This window comes from Stegodyphus dumicola, chromosome 3 (assembly GCF_044657685.1).
Source record: "Stegodyphus dumicola isolate Sdum_Otavi_A_Nest chromosome 3, ASM4465768v1".
NCBI classification, from domain to species: domain Eukaryota; kingdom Metazoa; phylum Arthropoda; class Arachnida; order Araneae; family Eresidae; genus Stegodyphus; species Stegodyphus dumicola.
Genome location: NC_140770.1, coordinates 13,506,259 through 13,528,397, shown reverse-complemented (window position 1 = coordinate 13,528,397; position 22,139 = coordinate 13,506,259). Strand labels below are relative to the sequence as shown.

Below are 22,139 nucleotides of genomic sequence, written 5' to 3'. Positions count from 1 at the left end.
TGGGTGAGGAGGGGCGTCCGTAAATTTGGCAATCTCAGCAGTTATACTAAGAAAATTAGTAAAATGTACCAAATTATGATATTATTATTATTATCACCATATCAAATGCATTAAATGTATCAAACATCGCTGGTAATTTTGACTAACACCTAACGATTTGTGGAATCATTGTATTAAATGGTTTGTTTGATTATGGCTAAGCATTTTGGAACTACTGCCTAAGCGAAAGAATGCCTTCTAGGAGACTTTCTGAGGGAACTGACTATAGCGATTTTACAGCTCCGCCTTTGATGAGCTTCTTGAGTTAAATACTTTTACTGTACCGTGAATATTAAAAAGAATAATTACATATTGTAAGATTCTCATTAGCGTATTTCTCAGTTACTGTAGAAAGTGACGAATCTTAAGAACTAGTTAGCGAATAATCGCTTACGTTCGTGTAACAAGAAACAACAAGATGGAAGGGTAACTAACCCTTTATTATTCCAATAAGATTTAACAAAACTCCGTCTTGGCGTGTACAATCAAAGCCGACACTTGGGCTTGAACTTAAGAGACTAAAAAATAAACTAAAACTAACATTAACTAAAGAGATATAGCCGAATCTATCAAGATTCTAATCGAGCTGGCCCATTAATTCTATTTGACTGCGAAGCTTATCAAGGGCCTGAGTACGGCCGAGCGTAATAACAGCTTTGAGAGAGAGAGCAGCCAAAAGGCAGACGCGCGCAAATCAGAAACTCTGATTCTCTCTAACTCTGTAAGTAGACTTCGCGGTTTAAATACCGCTCCTCCTCATTAAGTTATTGAGAATGATTCCAGAACTATGTTCTGGCCGGAAGTAGTAAGTTGAAGTTAAGAATTTGACAGGAAAGGAACTTTGACTTAAAATTTAACTGTTAATAAAATTAACATAATCCTTACAATATAAATATCTTACGCTTTAAAACTTTTCCATAATTTGCGTAGCGTTCCTATTGTTAGTTTATTGTAGTTGTTTATATTTAAAATATTGCAAGAAATTATAACATTCGTGCCATGTTTTCTTGCAATCTGTATACCAGTGTGCTGCATGGGATTAATAGTGTCATTCCTGGCGAAGAAATAATAAGTAGTTTTTTAAGAAATCCCATCGCAAGAGTTTCTCGAATGACCTCTTTTTGGTCCTATCTGTATTTGAAAAGATTATTTCTGTTGAAATGTGTTTGTAATAGGACAGCGTTGTATCTCGTGTAATAAAATTAAAAGAAAAAATAGTTTACACTAAAATGCTACATAAGAAAGAGCCTACCCTAAATTCGTCGTTTCGGTGAAAATTTTCGAACATTTTTTTATTTAGTCATTTTATAGGCCATACATTTACGTTTCCAAAAATGCTTTATTTTTGTTTTTACGATAACTAGAAGGAAAGTTATAGTATAAAAAATAAACCGGAAGTGAATTTTTGGATGCCGGAAGTTGGCATTTAAATGGTCGTAAAGATGTAAATAATAAGTTTAAACAACTATTTTCTAATTATTAAACAATATAAAAGCTGTAAAAGCAATACATCTTTCACTGTGTGACACTTTGCTGATAAAATGCCTACGTGGGAAGACTCGAAACAATAATGAGTGTTTTAATAACCTTTTGAGGACTTTTTTACCTAAAGAAACTTTTGTCCAACTGAAAACATTGCTTTTAGGTGCACATATTGCTGTAATTCAAGATATTTAGGACTTTTACCTATTTTTAGGTATATAGAAATAGAAATTAATCCCATTATGCTTGAAAGCTACATGGGAATATACAAACAGCGAATTCAGAAATCGAAACGCCAATCTCTACAAGCAACAAAGTTATCGAGAAAAATGCTAAAAGAAAGTCAAAATTAGTTAAAAATGAAGTAAGAGAGGATCTAAGATACAAATGCAGAGAGTTTTAAAGGTCTAAAGTGGCTACAAAATTTTTTTGTGCTGTATTAAAATCTTTAAATGCGTTTTCTGAGAAATTGTGTTTTTCGTTACTTTTGACTGCGATAACGTTAATTTCTCAAAATGTATTTAGAATACTGAAATGATATTTTGACAAAATGTTTTATTCACCTTGAGCTGTGTCCTGTAGCAAAATCTGACTTCTTTGTATTTATTTATTGATTTTATTGACAGTATTTTGAAGAAAAGAGCACTTTTTAAAAATTTTTTGTTCCAAGTTTTGAATATTTCAAAAAATTTTTTGTTCCAAGTTTTGAATATTTCAAAAATTTTTAAAGTACAGCAAATCTTTTGCTACAGAACACAGGTACGTATGTTATTTATATACTGTGTAAAGATTACTCAAGTATATTCATTAGAATCTATTATAGGAGATCTGGCGTAAATGAAAATTTTCACTAAAACTTTACTAAATATTGCCTATATTTAAAAAATTAATGAAACGTTCTATAAAATCCCATTTAAATTCATAGTTTTATATCCCATCTTATTCAAAAACATGTGTGTTTAATTAAAAATTTTATGTATTTAAAAAAAAGTGCTTCGTATGTATAATTGCATTTCTCTGTCGGATTCTAGCATTTTAGACTGTGGAAAATTATTAACATTTATCCAATTCTCAAATAGTGCAAGAAAACTCCTTTATATTGTGTTAAAAACCTTTCATATTGTGTTTAGAACTATTATGTTCACAGTATATGTATGATTATTAAGGCACCTTTAATGTGTATTTGTTTATTATGCACTACTAAAGACTATAACTATTGCATTTACTACCCGCTATCGAATGCAATTAAACGATGATTTTCAGTGACATCTGTACGTAAGGACAGAATAAAGAACTCTTTTGCCCCAAATGAATTATAAAACTGACTTAAAATGGATTCAGAAAAGATGTTTTCATGGCATCTTGTACAAATGTATGTATCTCTCATAACTCAAAAACGAGTAGATTCAAAATTTTTTACTAAATTTGTACGACTGCTATAACATGTAGATGTGCATCTCATATTTTGGTTGCAATCGGCCGCACCAAAAGTATATAAATATATGTGTAAGCACGATTGTAAATTATTTAATTGTTATTAGACAAAATATCTATTGAGAAAATGGCAACGGCTAATTTCTGGATGCCGTTCTATTTTATAATTTTTTTAAAAAAGATATTGAGATGATATACGCTTGAAATGTTTAATGGTACGATGCAATAAGTACGTTTGTTATGTTATGTACGTTTACGAATACGTTACGTGTAAGTTATTAAGATTTATCTTTAAATAAATGTTTGTTTGTCTTTTACAACCATTTTATGAGTGATTAATTTAACTACAAAAGGAAGTTAACATATGTATATATCCACTCTATTACTCGGCTCAGTGATCTCAGTTTTTTATTCTTATATGTTTGTAAATTGTGCATTTTTTGCTTTAAAAATGATTGAATTATGTTGTTCTTCTCTTCCGGTTAAGGTTTTTATGCCTTTAGTAAATCTGTATGCAATATTTTTAGAATTATCAACAATTTTAAGGTTATTTAAGTGCCGCTAAGCCTAATAATTTTTTTGATGGCGGCCATTGCTTGTTTACATTTGAAACAGCAGGACAGTGGATTTGTTGCCAATCTAAAGAAAATTAGCTTTGCAACAACAAAGATAACGCCTTCATTTATTATTGCGAATTAAATCATGCTTAATCCTTTCTGGAATTTTTTCGAGGAAATAAGTGTTTAAGATTTACTTCGTAATTTTTAATACAGATATTTTCAGTTTTTATGTATTTTTGTCTTGTCGCAAAGGGAGAACTGAATTAATTGTATGAGAAATACTCAATCGTCTGTGAAAAACTGTTTCTTTTTTGTTTTGTTGGCTGAATTTCTTTTATACATCGTTCTAGCGTTATTATCGTATTTGAATAGAACATGTGGCAACGATTAGATAATTCTTTAAATAATATAAATTTTGTGCATTCTGAGTTCTAATATGAACGAAATATAAAACTGTTAAGTGAACCTAGCGCCAGAGTGTCGCTATGGTAAACAAATAGAGTGAATTTTAAAGAATGCATTTATTGTATTGTGGTTTATGCGCTGTCGGCGAAGTAGATTTAGTTCAATCCAATAAGTTTAAATGAAATGCAAGAAAAAGGCGCCGTACAAGGAAGTCATGTGGTGTATACATGAGATTTGTTTTACTGTAATAGCCATATCTGTTTACAGTCGAAGCTTAGCAGAATAGTGAATTAAGTCGTTCTGCACCTTCAGTGTCTTTTTGCCGAGTGGGACAAAAAACAAACTTTTAAACTTTTAGTTTTGTGCACTAAAGTAAATGCCTTCTTGCCTGCTGGCGGAATTGCTTGTTTTTCCATAGAAACTGTAAGTTGAATTGTAAAGTTGTTTTTTTAATTGTAATATCTTTACTTGGTGTTTTATGTTTTTCTATATCTTTCAATTTTTAATGACGATATTTTGTATTTTTATGTATTTTTTGCCTTGCCGAGAAGTGAGAACTGAATTAATTGACTGAGGAATATATCTGTAATGAAATTGGAGGAAATAAGTGTAAATAAAATGCTGGAAAAAAATGCGAATAATTTAATATTCCGTGAAAGGAAGTCATGTGATGTACACATCAGATTTTTTATCTCTCTCATCTTTGATTTATATTTAATCGTATTATTACCAATAAAGGATTTATTGAATAAATAAAGGATTTATCGCTGAAGCTGAATTACGCTAAACTGAGTTACGTGTTCAGTATCTACGCTGAAGAACAACGAGTTAAATGGCTTCGTTGGTTAGTAACTGTTATAATGCATTAAATATATTTTAATTAAAAAGCACGTCAGTTTAAAGAAAAAATACAGTGTACACAAATGCTAACTTCTAAACTGCAATATAAATTTAAAGTATTTAAATCTAATTAATCTGAATTATCAACAATTTAAAAGTAGTGCAGCTAAGCCTAATTTTTTTTTACCATAGCAGCATATTTGTTTACGTTTGAAACTTAGCAGAATAGTGGATTTGCTGCCAATCTAGAGAAACTAAGCTTCGCAACAACAAAGTAAGGTCTTTCTTTATTATTGCGAATTAAATTATGTTCAATCCATTCTGGAATTTTCATTTAAGTTATTAAATTATCTTATATATTGGTTCAGCATAGCGTCCACAACACATTCAGTTTCTACGCCTTCAGTGCCATTTTGCCGAGTGAGACCAAAAGTAAACTTTCAGTTTTGTGCATGGAAAAACCTGCTTTCTTGCTCGCTGGTCGAATTGCTTGTTTTCGCGTAGAAACTTTAATTTTAATTGTAAAAAAAAAAAAAAAAAAAAAAAAATTATTTTTTTAACTGTGTTCGTTTTTTATGTTTTTCTATATCTTTCAATTTTTAATAAAGGTATTTTGAGTTTTTATGTATTTTTACCTTGCCGAGAAGTGAGAACTGAATTAATTGACTGAGGAATATATCTGTAATGAAATTGGAGGAAATAAGTTTAAATAAAATGCTGAAAAAAATGCGAATAATTTAATATTCCGTGAAAGAAAGTCATGTGATGTACACATCAGATTTTTTATCTCTCTCATCTTTGATTTATATTTAATCGTATTAATATCAATAAAGGATTTTAAATGCATAAATAAATTTGCAGCGAATTTAATTTTATTCAGTTGAAAACAGTGATAGGCATAACTATTAAATTGATATTGTACTGCTATGTAGCTGAAATTTATTGTGCTATTTTGAACCAAATATTGCTTCTAAATTCAACAGATCTCTCTTAGCAACGCGTTGTTTATTCATGTACAGTTTTAATCTTATTGCACATCGGTAATGTTCTATTATTTAAATTAAGAGTATTAAATTTGAACACACTAGCTACAAAATTACAATTATAGTCATATTTTTCATATCGAATCCATGTAGGTTCTGTGCAGTACAAAGAAATTCGAAAGTTCCAGATGTTCGTAGCGTCACATTCGCCACAGCCTGATGCTCATATAGTTCAAAAAGCTTAATTTGTACATTCAAGTCAGGAAACTCTCTGGAAATATAAAACATTGTTGTTAAACGAATGTAAATACCAATATAAAAATATAATATAGTTTTATACCACAAAATATATACAAAGAAAAAAATCTGAAAGAGTTCAGATTTTTAACGATCACCCAAAAGGATTTGTTAATGATTTTACTTCCTTGTACGAAGTAAAAAGGAAGTATTGTAATCGCGAAAAGTTTCAGGCAGCATATTTCAACGAAAATATCCATTTTGACCGCTATCGAATGCAATTTAACGATATTTTTGCGTAATATCTGTACTCAGAATAAAATACTCTTTTCCTTCAAAAAAATTATAAAACTGCTTTAAAATGAATTCTGAAGAGAATTTTTCGTGGCGTCTGTACGAACGTATGTACGTACGTGCGTGCGTACGTACGTATCTCGCATAACTCAAAAGCGAGTAGCCTCAGAACGTTGAAATTTTGTATGTAGGACTGCTATAACATGTAGATGTGCACCTCGTATTTTGGTTGCAATCGGCCGCACCAAACGTATATAAATATATTTATAAATATATCCACTGTATTACCCGGCTCAGTGATCTCAGTTTCTTTACTCTTATATGTTTGTAAATTTACATTTTTGCTTTAAAAATGATTGAATTATGTTGTTTTTATCTTCCGGTTAAGGATTTTATGCCTTTAGTAAATCTGTGTGCAATATTTTTAGAATTATCAGCAATTTTAAAGTTGTTTAATTGCCGCTAAGCCTGTTTTTAATGGCGGCCATTGATGTTTACATTTGAAACAGGAGACTAGTGGATTTGTTGCCAATCTAGAGAAACTGAGCTTCGCAACAACAAAGATAACGCCCTCATTTATTATTGCCAATTAAATCATGCTTGATTCTTTCTGGAATTTTTTCGAGGAAATAAGCGTTTGAGATTTACTTCGTAACTTTTAATATAGATATTTTAAGTTTTTATGTATTTTTTCCTTCTCGCGAAGTGAAAACTGAATTAATTAAAAGAGAAGTACTCAATCGTCTGTGAAAAACTGTTTCTTTTTTGTTTTGTTTGCTTAATTTCTTGTATACATTGTTCTAGCTTTATTATAGTATTTGAATAGAACATGTGGCAACGATTAGATAATTCTTTAAATGATATACATTTTGTGAATTCTGAGTTATAATATGAACGAAATATAATACTGTTAAGTAAACCTAGCATCAGAGTGTCGCTATGGTAAACAAAGTGAATTTTAAAGAATGCATTTATTCTATTGTGGTTTATGCGCTGTCGGCGAAGTAGGTTTAATTCAATCTAATAAGTTTAAATAAAATGCAGGAAAAAATGCGTATAATTTAATATTCCGTACAAGGAAGTCATGTGCTGTACACATCAGATTTTTTAAATTAAGTTTAAGAGAAATATTTAAGCGCTAAGAAAAATTAAAATACTTAAAATTTAAGTCCATTAAATCTTTTAACTGAAATAATTTTCTGGTCATTCCTTGGGAAATTCAAATTCATGTTACATTTTTCTTAAGTATTAGTTGATGTTGAATAATTTTGTAAAAATTAAGTGGCTCAAACTTCATAACGCTCCAACTGACAAAAATCGATGTACGCATTCCGTTCATCCTAACAGAGACCGCTATGTTTTCTAATATGGTCTTCAATTACTAAGTACATTCTTCACAGAAAATACAGTTTTATATCTCTCGTTCTACTGAAGCGATTGACAACATTTAACTTGCGCTTTTCATGTCTCGCTTGCGCAACTTGGTATGCATATTAGATTTATATATAGCATTGTTCAAACAACGTTATTTTGACACAAAAATCGGACATTTTGTGAAATGACATACCGATATTTTTTCATATTTCGATTCCACTACTCGAATTATGCCAAAGTGCCAAGTTTTATAAAAATCGCTCGAGCAGTTTTTAACAAATGAGCTCTCAAAGTTTTAGCTCCTCATTGTTAATTGAATGTGGTATATATTTATTAATATCTCATGTTTTATTAAACTTACTTGATTCCTTCTTCGAATGCGGAATTTAGGCTCAATCGGAATAAAATTCGCAGATATTTCGTGATTTGTTTTAAAAATTTGTATTTTTTAGTAGTTTTTGTAAATTTGCCGAAAAACGTTTTGAATTTGACTCATAAAATTTTTACGATCAAAAGTAGATGTGTTTCTGGCCATATCTGCGAACAATTACAGTGTTTTATTCAAAATTTCCTAGGACATACGTGAATTTACGTTTTGGCGCGTTTTGAAATTTGGCATATTTGTTACAAGCGATAGTAATGCCAAATGTGGTTTACGCATTTTGTTAAATTTATTTGGAAGAATGAAAAAACCACCTTTTTTTTCTCGCTCGTACCCGATGAAAAGGAAAGGAAAACAGGTTGTCATAAATTAAGAATTTCGCCAAGTGAATTATTCTTGCCGCAAACCAAAAAAAGTGCGCCAAGGTAAATTCTTTTAAATTTTCGGTCGGTTTTTGACAAAATTTTACAAAATTTAATATTTCGTCATAATTAGAGTCGTACAATCGAAATATGGAAACAAATCGGTTTTTCATTTCAAAAGAAATCCGAGTTTGTGTGAAAATACCTATGTTTGACAGTTATGTAAGGCGCGCTTTCGAGACATGAAAAACGCAAGTTGAATGTTGTCAATTGACAACATTTCAACTTATCCAGTAGAACGAGAGGTATAGAACTGCACCTTTTCCTTTTCGCAGAATGTAGGTACTGCTTTCATCCTAACAAATATTGCTGTTTTCTAATATGCGTCTTTAATTACTGTGTAAGAATCCCTTTTCATCCTAAAAAATACTGCTATGTTTTCTGATATGGTCTTCGATTACTGATATGGTTGCTTTCATCCGAACAAATATTGCTATGTTTTCTAATATGTATAATTGCTATGTTTTCCAATATGTATAATTGCTATGTTTTCCAATACGTATAATTGCTATGTTTTCTAATATGTATAATTGCTATGTTTTCCAATATGTATAATTGCTATGTTTTCTAATATGTATAATTGCTATGTTTTTAATATGTGTAATAATTATTGTAAGCGAATTAAATGTTAAGAAAGCAATCTTGATCAATCATACTTATAAATATTTTCGTGTGTTAACTGTTTTATACATTTTTAAAATTATTTCATAATAATCAATTATTATTGCTGCTTACATAATTGATTAATACATCAAAATTTTAACAAATTTCTTTTTAAATATTTGCATTGTTTTATTTATAACCGTAGTACCGAAAATAATTATTTATATTTTAGTAAACGCAGTCTAAAGTATAGAGAAAGTAAAAATTAAAACTAAAATTTAAGAAAAAACAATAAATATAAACCTGCTAACTATACTGATAAGAGGTCCAGGAATTGCGTGAGCTGTACAAGAAATGAGCACCTGCCCACCTTGAATAATTCGGATATCATCTTTAGCTGGTATTATCTGAGGCTGACCTAAACAAAAGAAATGCAGCATATCAAACCGAAAGAGAAACTTGCCAGTGATTGGTTAAAAAAAAGCGATTTTAGTTTGACGTAAATTTTAAATAAAACCCCATCAATTTTGAGGGCCAATCGGACATAGTTCCCTCTTCTTCAGGAGTAAAAAAAAAATTTTTTTTTTCCTCTTGAATAATTTTATTCAAAATTTATAGCAAACTAAGATTGCATTTTTATTTAATATTGTACAATTACCTATGTTAGACATACAATAACAAGAAAAATACAGATTAAAATAATATTTGAAAAGCAAAATTCAATTCCTGATTATTTATAGCTTTTACAGCTTCTTAGCTTCTACTATTTATTCTTCCTTTTCTACTATTATTCTTTCTTCTACTATTTGTTAATTACTTACTCCTCAAAAACAAATATAGTTGGTAAGTTAAATTAAAACTTACTATTTACTTGCCTTTTTAGTATTATTTAAGTATAATTTATGCATTATTTTTTATAGATAATGTCTAGGTTTTTTTTTTTTTTTTTTTATTTATATGCATAATTCGTGTAGGGGAAGTTTCTGTCGGCAAGAGTTTCTAAATTTCTTTGGTTTTCTAAAAATTTGGTTTTCTACTCTTATTTATTTATTTATTTATTTTAATTCTAGTCTTTTAATTGCTGATTTCTTGCGATTCCACTTGTTTAGATTTCTTTTTGGTAATTCACCAAATTTGGTATTACTTTTGGTTTTGATTTTTACCCTTGTCTACATGGAGGACGAAGCACGAATAGAGTGATTGAAGAGTTAGGTTTGGAGGCAACTTCCCCTTGATAAGTCTGTCTTCTGGCTGCTCAACAATCATTCACTTATGCATTTTTATAAATAATTTTTTTAGGTTTAAATAATTTTTGGAATTTTATATTTATTCATGGATTTTAATACTTGCACTTAATTTACATATGCTCTCAGAGTTTAAATGATATTGTAGATTAGTTAGCAACAATAATTAATCATTTGTTTGTTTGCATTAAATTTCATTTAAATTTATCAACTTGAATATGCTTTTTACGAATAGAGAATGTTTGTTAAATTCAAATTTCATTCCTTGCAGCAATGGCGCAAGAGAATTATTTAAAATTAAATTTAACTTTATTCTTTTTAAGCTATTCTATGAATATGATATTTGTAGCTGTGCGATTAGATGATATATCTCACATGCATTTATACCACTTTAAAATATGTAATAGAACGTTTTCCTCACATAGTATTGCTTTAGCTAGTTTGAGTTAAAAATTTAGACGTTAAAATGTTTAGTTAGGAATGAAATAGGCAACGTAGTTAAGTCCATCCTTCGAATTCCAGCGAGCGGGCTGGCTGCATGGATGTTTTCTTAATTTTCCGCAAGTGTATCGTGTATGCAGTATCTTCTAGATGCACACGTGAATAAAGTAGGCGTAGCCCGCGCCAGTCCGCTGAACATTGATAGTTCGGTCCAAATTTCGAATAACGGCGAACGGCTGCATGTGTACTTTCGTGATTTTACGCATGTGTATCGTGTAAGCAGTATCTTCTGGATGCATATGTGAATAAAACCGGCGAAAACCGCTGAACACTGGTATTTCAGACCAAATTTCAAATACCCGATAAAGGGCTGTCTGTATGGGTAATTTCGTGATTTTACGCATGTGTATCCTGTTTGCAGTATCTTCTGGATGCATACGAGAATAGAGCGGGCGGAGCCCACGCAAATCTGCTGATCACTGGTAGTTCGATCCAACTTTCGAATCCCGGGGAGCGGGCTGCCTCCATGTATGTTTTCATGATTTTCCGCATGTGTAACGTGTATGCAGTATCTTTTGGATGCATACGCGAATAAAACGGGCGCAGCCCGGGTAAAATCGTTGAGCACTGGTAGTTCGGACGAACTTTCGAATAAAGGCCAACGGGCTGACTCTATGGGTGTTTTCATGATTTTCCGCATGCGTGTCGTGTATGCAGTATATTCGGTATGCATACTTAATTAAAGCGGGCGTAGCCCGCGCAAAACCGCTGGACACCGGTAGTTCGTTCCAACTTTCGAATTCCGGCCAGCGGGCTGGGTGCATGGGTGTTTTCGTGATTTAACGCATGTCTAACGTGTATGCAGTATCTTCTCGATGCATACGTGACTAAAACGGGGGACTAAAGCGTGACTACCGCTGGACACTGGTAGTTCGCTCTAACTTTCTAATCCCGACGAGCGGGCTGGCTGAAAGGGTGTTTTCGTGATTTTCTGCATGTGTATCGTGTGTACAGTGTCTTCTGGAGGCATACGTGAATAAAGCGGAAGGAGCCCGCGCAAAGCCACTGACAACTGGTAGTTCGTTCCAACTTTCGAATACCGGCGAAATTGAACATGAGAACTCATGAACATTGAACAATGAAAAGCGGGCTTCAGCCCGCTCAGCTGGCGGGCTTGCCCGCTAGTACCACTTTAAAATATGTAATAGAACGTTTTCCTCACATAGTATTGCTTTAGCTAGTTTGAGTTAAAAATTTAGACGTTAAAATGTTTAGTTAGGAATGAAATAGGCAACATTGCAGTTTTACAATTTTACATGAAATTACAAAAAATCTCATTGTAAATAATTATCCACATTAAATTTAAAATCCATATACTTCATGTGAATACACAGTGCGAATATACATGGGTTTCCACAGTAGACATGAATGCGTAAGAACTATAACAATAAATTAAGGCCGAGTGGTAAAATCGCTGAACACTGGTAGTTCTGACTTGGGTTCAGTTCCAAGCGAAAGGGCTGGCTGCATGGTTTTATTCGTGGTCTTTCCCTTGTGAAACGTGTATACGAGCCAGTTTGCCTTAGAAAGTTCTCTACGACGGCATCCTTTCCCTTAGGCAGATATCCCTGGTGTGCTTTGCTGTAATCTACCAAGCAAACCAATAAATTAAATGTAATTTGATTTAAAAAAAGACTGCGTACGATAAAAAGTGGTTTCGTCAAATATCTGAATATGAGGGGAAAAAGGTGAAGAGTCTTAAGAGACTGAAAAAAATTTCTTTATCGAATTGATGAATGACAATAACGATCTCACCACAACAATGAAAAATTACAATCCCAGTCATTATTGTTAAAAGAAAGTTTTCACATTAAACTGATAGAGATTAGTTTGTTTGAAGTTTAACTATATAATCCGAAAAGGAAGGAATGAAGATGGAAACAAAACTTTAAAATTTGTGTAACTTCCGGGTTAAAAGGAAGCCACTTAATTCCAGTAATCCATTGTGGCGTTTTCGATTTCTGGGATGGGAAAACATTAGACATGTTGTTTTTTCAAAATTTATTTTAAATTTTAACAGTTAAATTTCATGTTAAATTAATATCAGAAATAACGTTCAAATGACAGAGTCATACCATTTCTTCTACCGAGGTATAAATCTCCACAGACAAGCGAACACAACCTACCATCCAAGCCTCTCAGAACAATTTCATTTACTTTCTTTTTGTTCTTTAACTAGTAACGAAATTATAGCAGGGAAGAAGTCTAGTCTTTTTTTTTTCTCAGTATTTTCTCTTCCGTTTAAAGAGACTACTCACCGAGTAGAAAGCACACAGAATTTTTTCCTCATGGAAAAAAAAAAAAAAATCCGTTAATTGCAAATGCATGCTGTAATACACTGACTACTAATAAGTATTTGGACACCTGTGATAGAAAAGAAAAACTAACTTTATTCAAAATCAATAGTTGGTAGAGCCTCCTCGAGAGGTAATTACAGCGTGCACCCTCCGGGGCATACTTTCCACAAATCTTTGTATGACAGCTAGTGGTATTTTCTTTCACTCGGCTTGGAGAAGGTATAGAAGTTCCTTCACCGATTTTGCACGGGTAGTGCACCCCTGAATTCGGCGATGCAACTCGTCCCAGAGGTTCTCGATAGGGTTCAGGTCTGGACTCTGGCTAGGCCAGTCCATTCGATGAACTCCATTGGCACCATACCAAGCCTTGGTTAACGTCGAAACATGACAACTGGCATTGTCGTCCTGAAAGTAACAGGGCTCCAACCTGTAAAACTGCCACAACGTAGGAAGCACGTTGTCATCCAAAATAGTGCAGTAGGCATCGGAGATGAGCTTGATGGAGCATGAATGGGGACCAAGGGTCCCAACCCATACCAGGAAAAACACCCCCAGACCATAATTTCACCTCCGCCGAACTTGACTGTTGGCACAATGCATTCTGGCAGGAGACGTTCTCCAGATAGACGTCAGACCCAGACCCTGCCATCCGAACGGTAAAGGGTCAACCATGATTCGTCACTCCAAAGAACCCGTTTCCACTGATCTACGGTCCAATTTCGATGTGTTTTGCACCCCATTAACCGAGCAGCGCGGTTGGACTTTGTGATCAAAGGCTTATGGGCAGCAGTACGACCATGAAAACCAAGCAGATGTGCTTCCTTACGGATGGTATTCATTGAAACAATACTCCCGGATGCCTGTTGAAACTCTTCGCGGATGAGGGCAATCGGTTGGGTGCGGTTCTTCCGAATTTCTCTGGACAGCACTCGTCGGTCTCTATCCTCCAGTTTCGTTGGTCTGCCGACTCGGGGCACATTCCGACAATCACCGCTCACCTTCCACTTCTTAATCACATAGGCCACTGTCGATTTTGGGTACTTGAGATCGCTAGATATGTCCCTTAAGGATCGGCCACATTTGTGATACCCGATAATTACACCTTTCTCGAAATCAGAGAGCTCCGAACTGCGAGGCATCTTGCATGCGACTAAAGCCGAAGCTGTTTTCTACACGATATATACCGGCGGAGTCCGTGACGTACCTTAGGACTGCAGATATCGTCATTTGCATAGGTGTGCAAATACTTATTGGTAGTCAGTGTAGCACAGCTAAGTCCCTCCCTTTATTGGGGGCGAGGACTCTAGGAAAAGTTCAGATTATTCCCTAAATTCCTCTTTTTGGGACACGTGAATGCCAATTAATTGATAAAAAAAAATACATAAGTAATCACAAATAACTCTGTGTTAAGCACCATAGATTAAAATAACATTTTATGTTCAGGTCAGTGTAAAAATATAGTGCAAATCCTGAACCCAAAACAGTTAACAAATAGGCTTATTAGAAATGTTTCCTGCACATTTAAAACATGGTTTTATTGTCACCATATAATAAAACAGTACGCATATATTAACAACTAACTTTATTATACCGTAAACATACACAATATTACAGTTTCTGAAAATAAGTACTCTTCAAAATGCATACCTAAAACATAATATTGATTTTATGCATTTATCCTGGCTCAAAGGAAAAGCCTTGTGGATATTATTTATACTAAATCTTGGATATGATTTCTTTGCGGAGATATGCTATTTTGCCACCGATAAATTATGGCTGTGGGATCGACGAATTCGGGGATGGAAAAAACATTAAAGGGGTTCTATTTTCAGAATTTATTTTAAAGCTTTGTAGTGAGATTGTAAGGATCTTAAGTTTTACTAACGTTTATTTTATTTTAAATCTTTACTATCACTTCTTATTTTCTACTTCCGGCCAGAATTAAAAGCTTTAACTTATTTATGCAAATTTGTCTGGCGAACGCCAAGTACTTAAGTTGTGGCTTTTTGCCAAGCAAGAGAGAGGAAGGAGCTAATAGAAGCAGGCCGCTTGCCATAGTAGTTTTACTCGGTTGCTGGTTGCCTTCAAGGCCAGAGGTTTAATCCTCTTGATAATTTTAAACGTATCGTAGTGTTAGCAGTTCTCTGTACTACATACGGCTTTTTGCTAGTATACGGCCAATCTTGGAGTAGGCACCTGTTTGATTAATCCAAAGTTAAGTTTAGTTAGCGTTTAGTTAATATTTTTATATTCTTACGTTCAGACCACAAGTGGTTGGTCTCTGTATTCCGAAGTCCGGAAATCATTGTAAAGAGAGAAAAATAAGGGTTTCGTATATCCTTCCTGTGTGTATTGTCTACTTCCCAAATTTATTGAACATAGCTTTAGTAAGCTCCCTGTTCCGAGTCAGGACATTTAATGTTCCCAAAGCAAGTAAGGAGGAGCACAGAACCTGATAAGATTAGGTAATTTTTTGGAAGCAGGCAAGATGAAAAATTATGCAACGCCTTCGCCGGGAATCGAACCACGGACTTCTCAATTACACGCCGAGCGTGCAGACCACTACACCACGAAGGCTCGCTAAAAAGGCGGGAGAAAAACCTTATATACTACCCCTTTTAAAGGGCGACTGGGGTTTTTATGGGACCTAATGGCCAAATGCTGAGTGAGGAGACTCATCATCCAACACTCTTTTAGTTCGGGCGCCATTGTAGAGACATTATATAATTATTGGAAGCAGGATAGCTGAAAAATTACGCAACGCCTTCGCCGGGAATCGAACCACGGACCTCTTAATTACGCGCTTAGCGTGCAGACCACTACACCACGAAGGGTCGCTAAGAAGGCGGGAGAAATACCTTATAGCTTGTAGAGTACCTCACTTTGGAATTCTAAGTCATTGTTGGAAGTGAGGAATCTAAGAACTGATAAGCGAATAATCGCTTGCGTTCGGTGACAAGAAACAACAAGGTAGAAGGGTAACTAACCCTTTATTATTGAAATAAGATTTAACAAACTCCGCCTGGGAGTGTACAAGCAAAGCCCGCACTTGGACTTGAACTAAAAAGACTAAGAATTAAACTAAAACTAAGATTAACTAAATAAGTATAGCCAAAGCTATCAAGGTTCAAATCGAGTTGGCCCCTTAACCTATTTTACTACGAAGCTTAGCAAGGGCCTGAGTACGGCCGAGCGTAAAAACAACTTTGAGAGAGAGAGCGCGGCCAAAAAGGTAGACGCGCGTAGTTCAGAAACTCTGATTCTCTCTGTCTCAGTAAGTAACTTCGTGGTTTAAATACCGCTCCTCCTCATTAAATATTCAGCAAGATTCCAAAACTACGTTCTGGCCGGAAGTAGTAAGTTGAAGTTAAGAATTTGACAGGAAAGGAACTTTCACTTAAAATTTAACTGTTAATAAAATTAACATAATCCTTACAAGCTTAATAATTAAATTTACTGTTTAAATCTGTGTTAGAAATAATGATGAAAGGAACAAAGTCACAGCATTTCTTTTGCAGAGGTATAAATCTTCACTGACGCGGGAGCGCGTCGTATCATCCCTTCCTCTCGGAATGCTCTCATTTAGCCTCTTTTTGCTCTTTAACGAGCAACGGAAACACAGAAGGGGAGAAATTCTATTACTTTCTTTTCCATTCAGGGACACTGTCCATCGGCTAACGAACAGACGAGTTTCTTTTTCCTCATAGAACAGAAACCTCGTTAATTGCTAACATATATTAATTTAGATAATCATAATTTTTTTTCTTAATACTAACATATATGTTGTAATGACATTGCATTAAATTAAATGTTCTTTAAATATAGTAGGAATAATATTTCAACCCCCTCCAAAAAAATGAATTGAAAATATCGGAGAGAAAATGACTGGACTGATTTTCGTTGTTCTCGTTATTTTCAATGACATCATTCCATAAATACACGTGACATAAAAAAACGCATTACCCCATTTGCCGAATTTTCGATTGACATCTTGGTAGTACCATAGGGAAGTACCGAAAGTTTTTTAAACTTACTCTCATTACAGTAGAGACCTGTAAAGAATCCAACACAGGTACATGACCCATCGACACGATTGCATTGCCCACCGTTATAGCAGTTGCATGTCTCGCGGCAATTCACACCGTAAGTGTTTGGCAGGCACTCTAGAAAGATCGTATGCAGTTTATAGTATATATCATTTTACTGTTTTAGTAAATAAATTTGAGAATTATTGAAGAAATTATAAACTATTGTAGAACTATAAATTATAGAATTATCATAAAATATTATCTAAACGAAATATATATATATATATTTGTATTTTGTGTGTTAATTTGAATTTTGGTGACGGAGTTGTTTGCTCCACGGTAATCTACGCTTTTTCAAAACCATTTGATAATAAAACTGCTCTGATGAGCTGATTCGAATTTCGGTCTAACCCTTAGAAAATCCTAAGCTTTTGCTTAGGATTTTGCTGTATGTTTCAAATACCGAAACGACCGTCCCCATCCATAACCCGTCCACTAACCCTTTGAGGCACAGTGTGTCCGGTCTGGACACACCTAAAAATTTCCTTCTGTACGCACAGAAAATCTGAATGAAAAAGGATTAAGAGGTTACTATAGGTTACTCCGAACCTTCTTTATTTATAGTAGGTGGCAGCTCAACACAAACCAGTTCATATATTTTAGCCATGTTTAGTTTTTTTAAGACCCTCATTTTTCAAAGAAATCTTCCAGATTTTTTTAGGGTATAAAAGGAATTGTTTGAAAAGAAATTTCTATGTTATTTTTTGGCTGCATGCTAATCTCCTTATTCTATATTAGTTTTAAATTTTTACCTTAAAATCTTGCCTAAAATCAAACGGCGAACCCTAGGTGTGCCCAGACAGGTCTCACCGATCATCTAGGACAACTGAGAGTCTGTATTCTTTGTTTCTCCGCATCTCATCGGTCAATTCATTGACAACAATGCTCGTTTCAGCACTCTCTTCGAAGCTCTATTCAATAAGTGTGTCAGTTTGGGCACACCCACAGAATTAAAACGAAACGTGCTATCTTCACAAAAGTTTACTTGTGTATTCCTCTAGGCCTAATTAGAGTGCATAAATTTTTTTATCAAAACTCCAACTTTAAAAGGTAGCGTGCCGGAAAGGGTTAACGAACTAATGTCCCAATTATATTGTGTTCCGGCTACGCGGGACTGAACGTCGAAAGAAACAGTTCTCAGTACCCGCACATTTCCAGGAAACCCACGTAGCTAGGTTACTATTTTCACTTACTACAAAGACTTGAACGCCAAACAGTAATCGATTATCCCTCAGAATAGGATCACGTGATACTTCAGAAGCAGAACTTTTCTGTGATTGGTTAATCTCTACCCTTGACAGAGCTCCAGCCGAGACATTTTCGGTGAGGTATGAAAAAATCCTGCGTAGCCGCTACATCATTTCCGTAATGAGGCGGAACTTCGCTTCCAGCAGGGCCTTTTTTTCTAGGAATCCTCCCGTTTAAACCAGTGCTACCAGAATCTCGTTCAGAAAAGTCTTGTCTAGCAGGAACTGCCGTTAGAAGTGATAACCTCTTAAGAGGTGTGAAGATTTCAAATGATATCCGTTCTACTTCCTAACAAAGAAGCTCCATTAGCCTTTTAGGACAAGCTGTCTGAATTAAACTGGTGCAATGCATTTAGGGAAACTACTGCATACCTTAGGGGGGAAGAAAGAAAACAACATCGTAATCTCGGCTGTTTCGGGCGGTTGTGGTCATTTGAAAGAAATGCCTTCTCGGATGTTTCGATTTTCAAAGGGTTAAAATAAAGACTAACTTAGCGTTTGAGAGACTTTTCTCGCATAATTTTATTCTTTTTTTCAGTTTCAAATTGCGTTCATAATTTAAGAAAAGTGCTATAATTTTCAAAAAACAAAATTTGGACATTGTGATGGTACCTTGCATCTATTTATTCTGTTCAAATAACAGTGTATAATGTACAAAACTATCCATGCAACTAGAATTATACGGTTGGGGCAAATATGATGTAATCCATGAAAAGACAAGCAGGTTATTAAAACTTGATAGCAATTAGTCCTGTTATTCAGCAATATAGGTCCAGAGGCATTACATATTATTACGATATATAAGGCTATTTGTCTATAATTCAGGACAATTTTTCGGAATGCTAAATTTCGCTGGATAGCGTGTAACGTCTCGTTTAAATTTTTTACCTTTCGCTCAAACGACCACGACTGCCCGAAACGACCGAGAATGCGATGTTTTTTCCCTATTCCTAAGTTATGCAGTAACAGGTGCAATTTCCCAAAGTGCATTATATCAGTTTATTGCAGGCAGCTTGTCCGAAAAGGCTAATGGAAACTTCTTTGTTAGGAAGTAGAAAGGATGTCATTAAAAATCGTCACTCCTCTTTGTGCGTTAAGGGACGGGGAGGGGATGAAACGGAAGGGAGGGGTAATGGACGGAGACGGGTTTTTCGATATTTTAAGCATACAGGTTAGCGAAGGCTTCTTTTACTAAGGGTTAATCCTTTATCTTTAAGTCTTTGATTTAAGCCATAACTTTTATTTGACTTAAATAAAACAGTCCTTTACACTCTCTCCCTGGTTACAAGACATAGCGATAATTCGCTTTACGTCTTATGACTTCTCGTACATTTGATGCTACCAATGAATCCGAGACTCTATAAGCATATGGAATTCCGAGCTTGTTTGACTTGGAAAATATCTGAATATATGACAGCTCAAACGAAGATTAACAGTATGCTGTCATTCTCCATAAAACATTCACTTAGCACAAGCAACATTACTGTATTTAAAAGTAGACTTTGACAGATATGAGAGGATTGGCACACTTGTCATTAAGATATCACATAACACGTTGTATGATGTCGATGACGTATTGTGGGGAAATTTAAGTGCTGGAATGGTGTTAAGAAATTAGGTAAAAGAAGCCAAGCAGATTTTCATTCCTGAATGTCTCAAAGCTGCAGGATAGTACACTCTTAGTCATACCAATGCCGGTTTCTATAAAGGAAAAGTATCTAAAACAGTTTTTTATGTCATTTCCAGGTTCTGTCATTTCAAGAAACATCTATGTGTGAAAGTACAATCTCACTCTCCACTTAAGTTTGCGGAATCTAGTACGTTTTGCCAAGCATGGAATGGTAACTAGATCTACTTAAGGTTCGTACCTTGCGAATTCTCGGACAGGCTTGAAGATGAACACAGCAGGGAAAGAGTGTAAAAGACTCTTTTATTTATCACAAACTATATAACAGAAGGCATAAACTCACTAGCTTACACAAAACGCCCACCACTTGCCGTGAGAACTTAAAAGTTAATTTAACAATAAATCTAAAATGTAAAAATGTGGTGTTAGACTACACAGTTCAATTTAATCTAACAGGCTGACTCAGAAACGTACACCGGCGATATACTAACTAGACGGCCAGTAGCCACTACTAAGATTAACAGCTGGTGGACAAAATAGCAAACGTGAGCTTCACAAGCGAAATCACACTCTGCCTAACCTTTTCGTTCCAACAGTTTATATACTCTCGTTCACCAGCTTCATTTATATCCTGGCGAGGAAGTACGAAGGGAAATAAGAGAATTCAGGAAAGGCTCAAAAATTAAAATAACTTAGGTTAAATTAACACGCCTAACAAATGTTAATTTAGAAGTTAAACAACAAAAAAATCAGAGTTACATTTGCAAATTATCACAGGACACTTTCGATGGTTTTACCGAGCCATCATAACTCATACAATCACAAAATGGCGAACACACTACGTGGAGAAGAATTGCAGCAATTCTTATTTAACCCTTTCCGGCACGCTACCTTTTAAAATCGGGGTTTTAATTTTTAAAAAAAAGGCAGGCAGTCTAATTAGGCCTACAGGAGTACGCAAGTAAAATTCTTTGAAGATAGCACTTATCGTTTTAATTCTGTGGGCGTGCCCAAAGTGATTGAATAGAGCTTCGAAAAGAGTGCTGAAACGAGCCTTGTTGTCCATGAACTGACCGATGAGATGCGGAGAAACAAAGAATACAGACTCTAAGTTGTCCTAGAGGATCGGTGAGCCCATCGCCGGAAAGGGTTAAATAAGAATTGCTGCAATAAGAATTGCTGCGCACACCTAGGGTTCGCCGTTTGATTTTAGGCAAAATTCCAAGGTACAAATTTAAAACTAATATAGAATAAGGAGATTAGCATGCAGCCAAAAAAATAACATAGAAATTTCTTTTCAAACAATTGCTTTTATACCCTAAAAAAATCTGGAAGATTTCTTTGAAAAATGAGGGTCTTAAAAAGCTAGACATGGCTAAAATATATGAACTGGTTTGTGTTGAGCTGCCATCTACTATAAATAAAGAATGTTCAGAGTAACCTATAAATCCTTTTTCATTCAGATTTTCTGTGCGTACAGAAGGAAATTTTTCGGTGTGCCACAAAGGGTTAATCTTATCACTATATCTTATCTCGTTCATTTGCACTTTGGCATCTGAGGTTGATGGTTCGGTAAAACCCTCGAAACTTGTCCTGTGAAAATTTGCAAATATAACGCTGGTTTTTGTTGCATGACTTCGAGATTAGTTAAAAGAACTGTTAGTAAAACTAAGTAGGACTCTACAGCTTTACCGGAAATTGTTATAAAGTAACTGGTATCCAGTGTTGCAGTCTCAGACATCATAGTCGATGATTCTCAATAAGAGTTTGCGAAATTCTCAATGCACTTGAGGCATTGCTTAGTATTATTTAGCATTCTTGCGATCAGACAAGTATTGTTATTGTAATAGGTCTAAAATATGTTGTTTGCTGTTAACAGTATTATTAACTGTTAACCGCAAACGAGAGCTTTCCCATTCTAGAAGATTTAATGCGTTCGGATAAAACGTACAGAGGCTGTTCGCACATTTTTTAGACGATTTTGGTAAGAGGTAATAAAAAATCGTTTGCTGCAAAAGAAGTAATTGCAGTTGTACTATAATTTTAAAAGTCAAAATTATCGTCTGTGGCTTGAAAGTTT

At 34.4% G+C, this 22,139-nt stretch overlaps 1 protein-coding gene across 3 annotated transcripts in view; it reads right to left on the bottom strand.

The window, feature by feature from the left end:
• Window positions 1-5,746: 5,746 nt before the first annotated feature.
• Window positions 5,747-22,139, bottom strand: part of LOC118195928 (uncharacterized) — a 33,339-nt gene continuing 16,946 nt past the window's right edge. For 2 of the 3 annotated variants that reach the window (XM_035367267.2, XM_035367269.2), the window contains 3 exons: window positions 17,132-17,260; window positions 9,359-9,473; window positions 5,747-6,014 (listed from right to left, as the gene is read on the bottom strand). In XM_035367267.2, the coding sequence (XP_035223158.1) occupies window positions 5,849-6,014; window positions 9,359-9,473; window positions 17,132-17,260 (410 nt within the window). In that variant the 3' untranslated portion in view covers window positions 5,747-5,848. The remainder of the gene's footprint in view (window positions 6,015-9,358; window positions 9,474-17,131; window positions 17,261-22,139) is intronic. The other variant, XM_035367270.2, reaches the window with a different exon arrangement.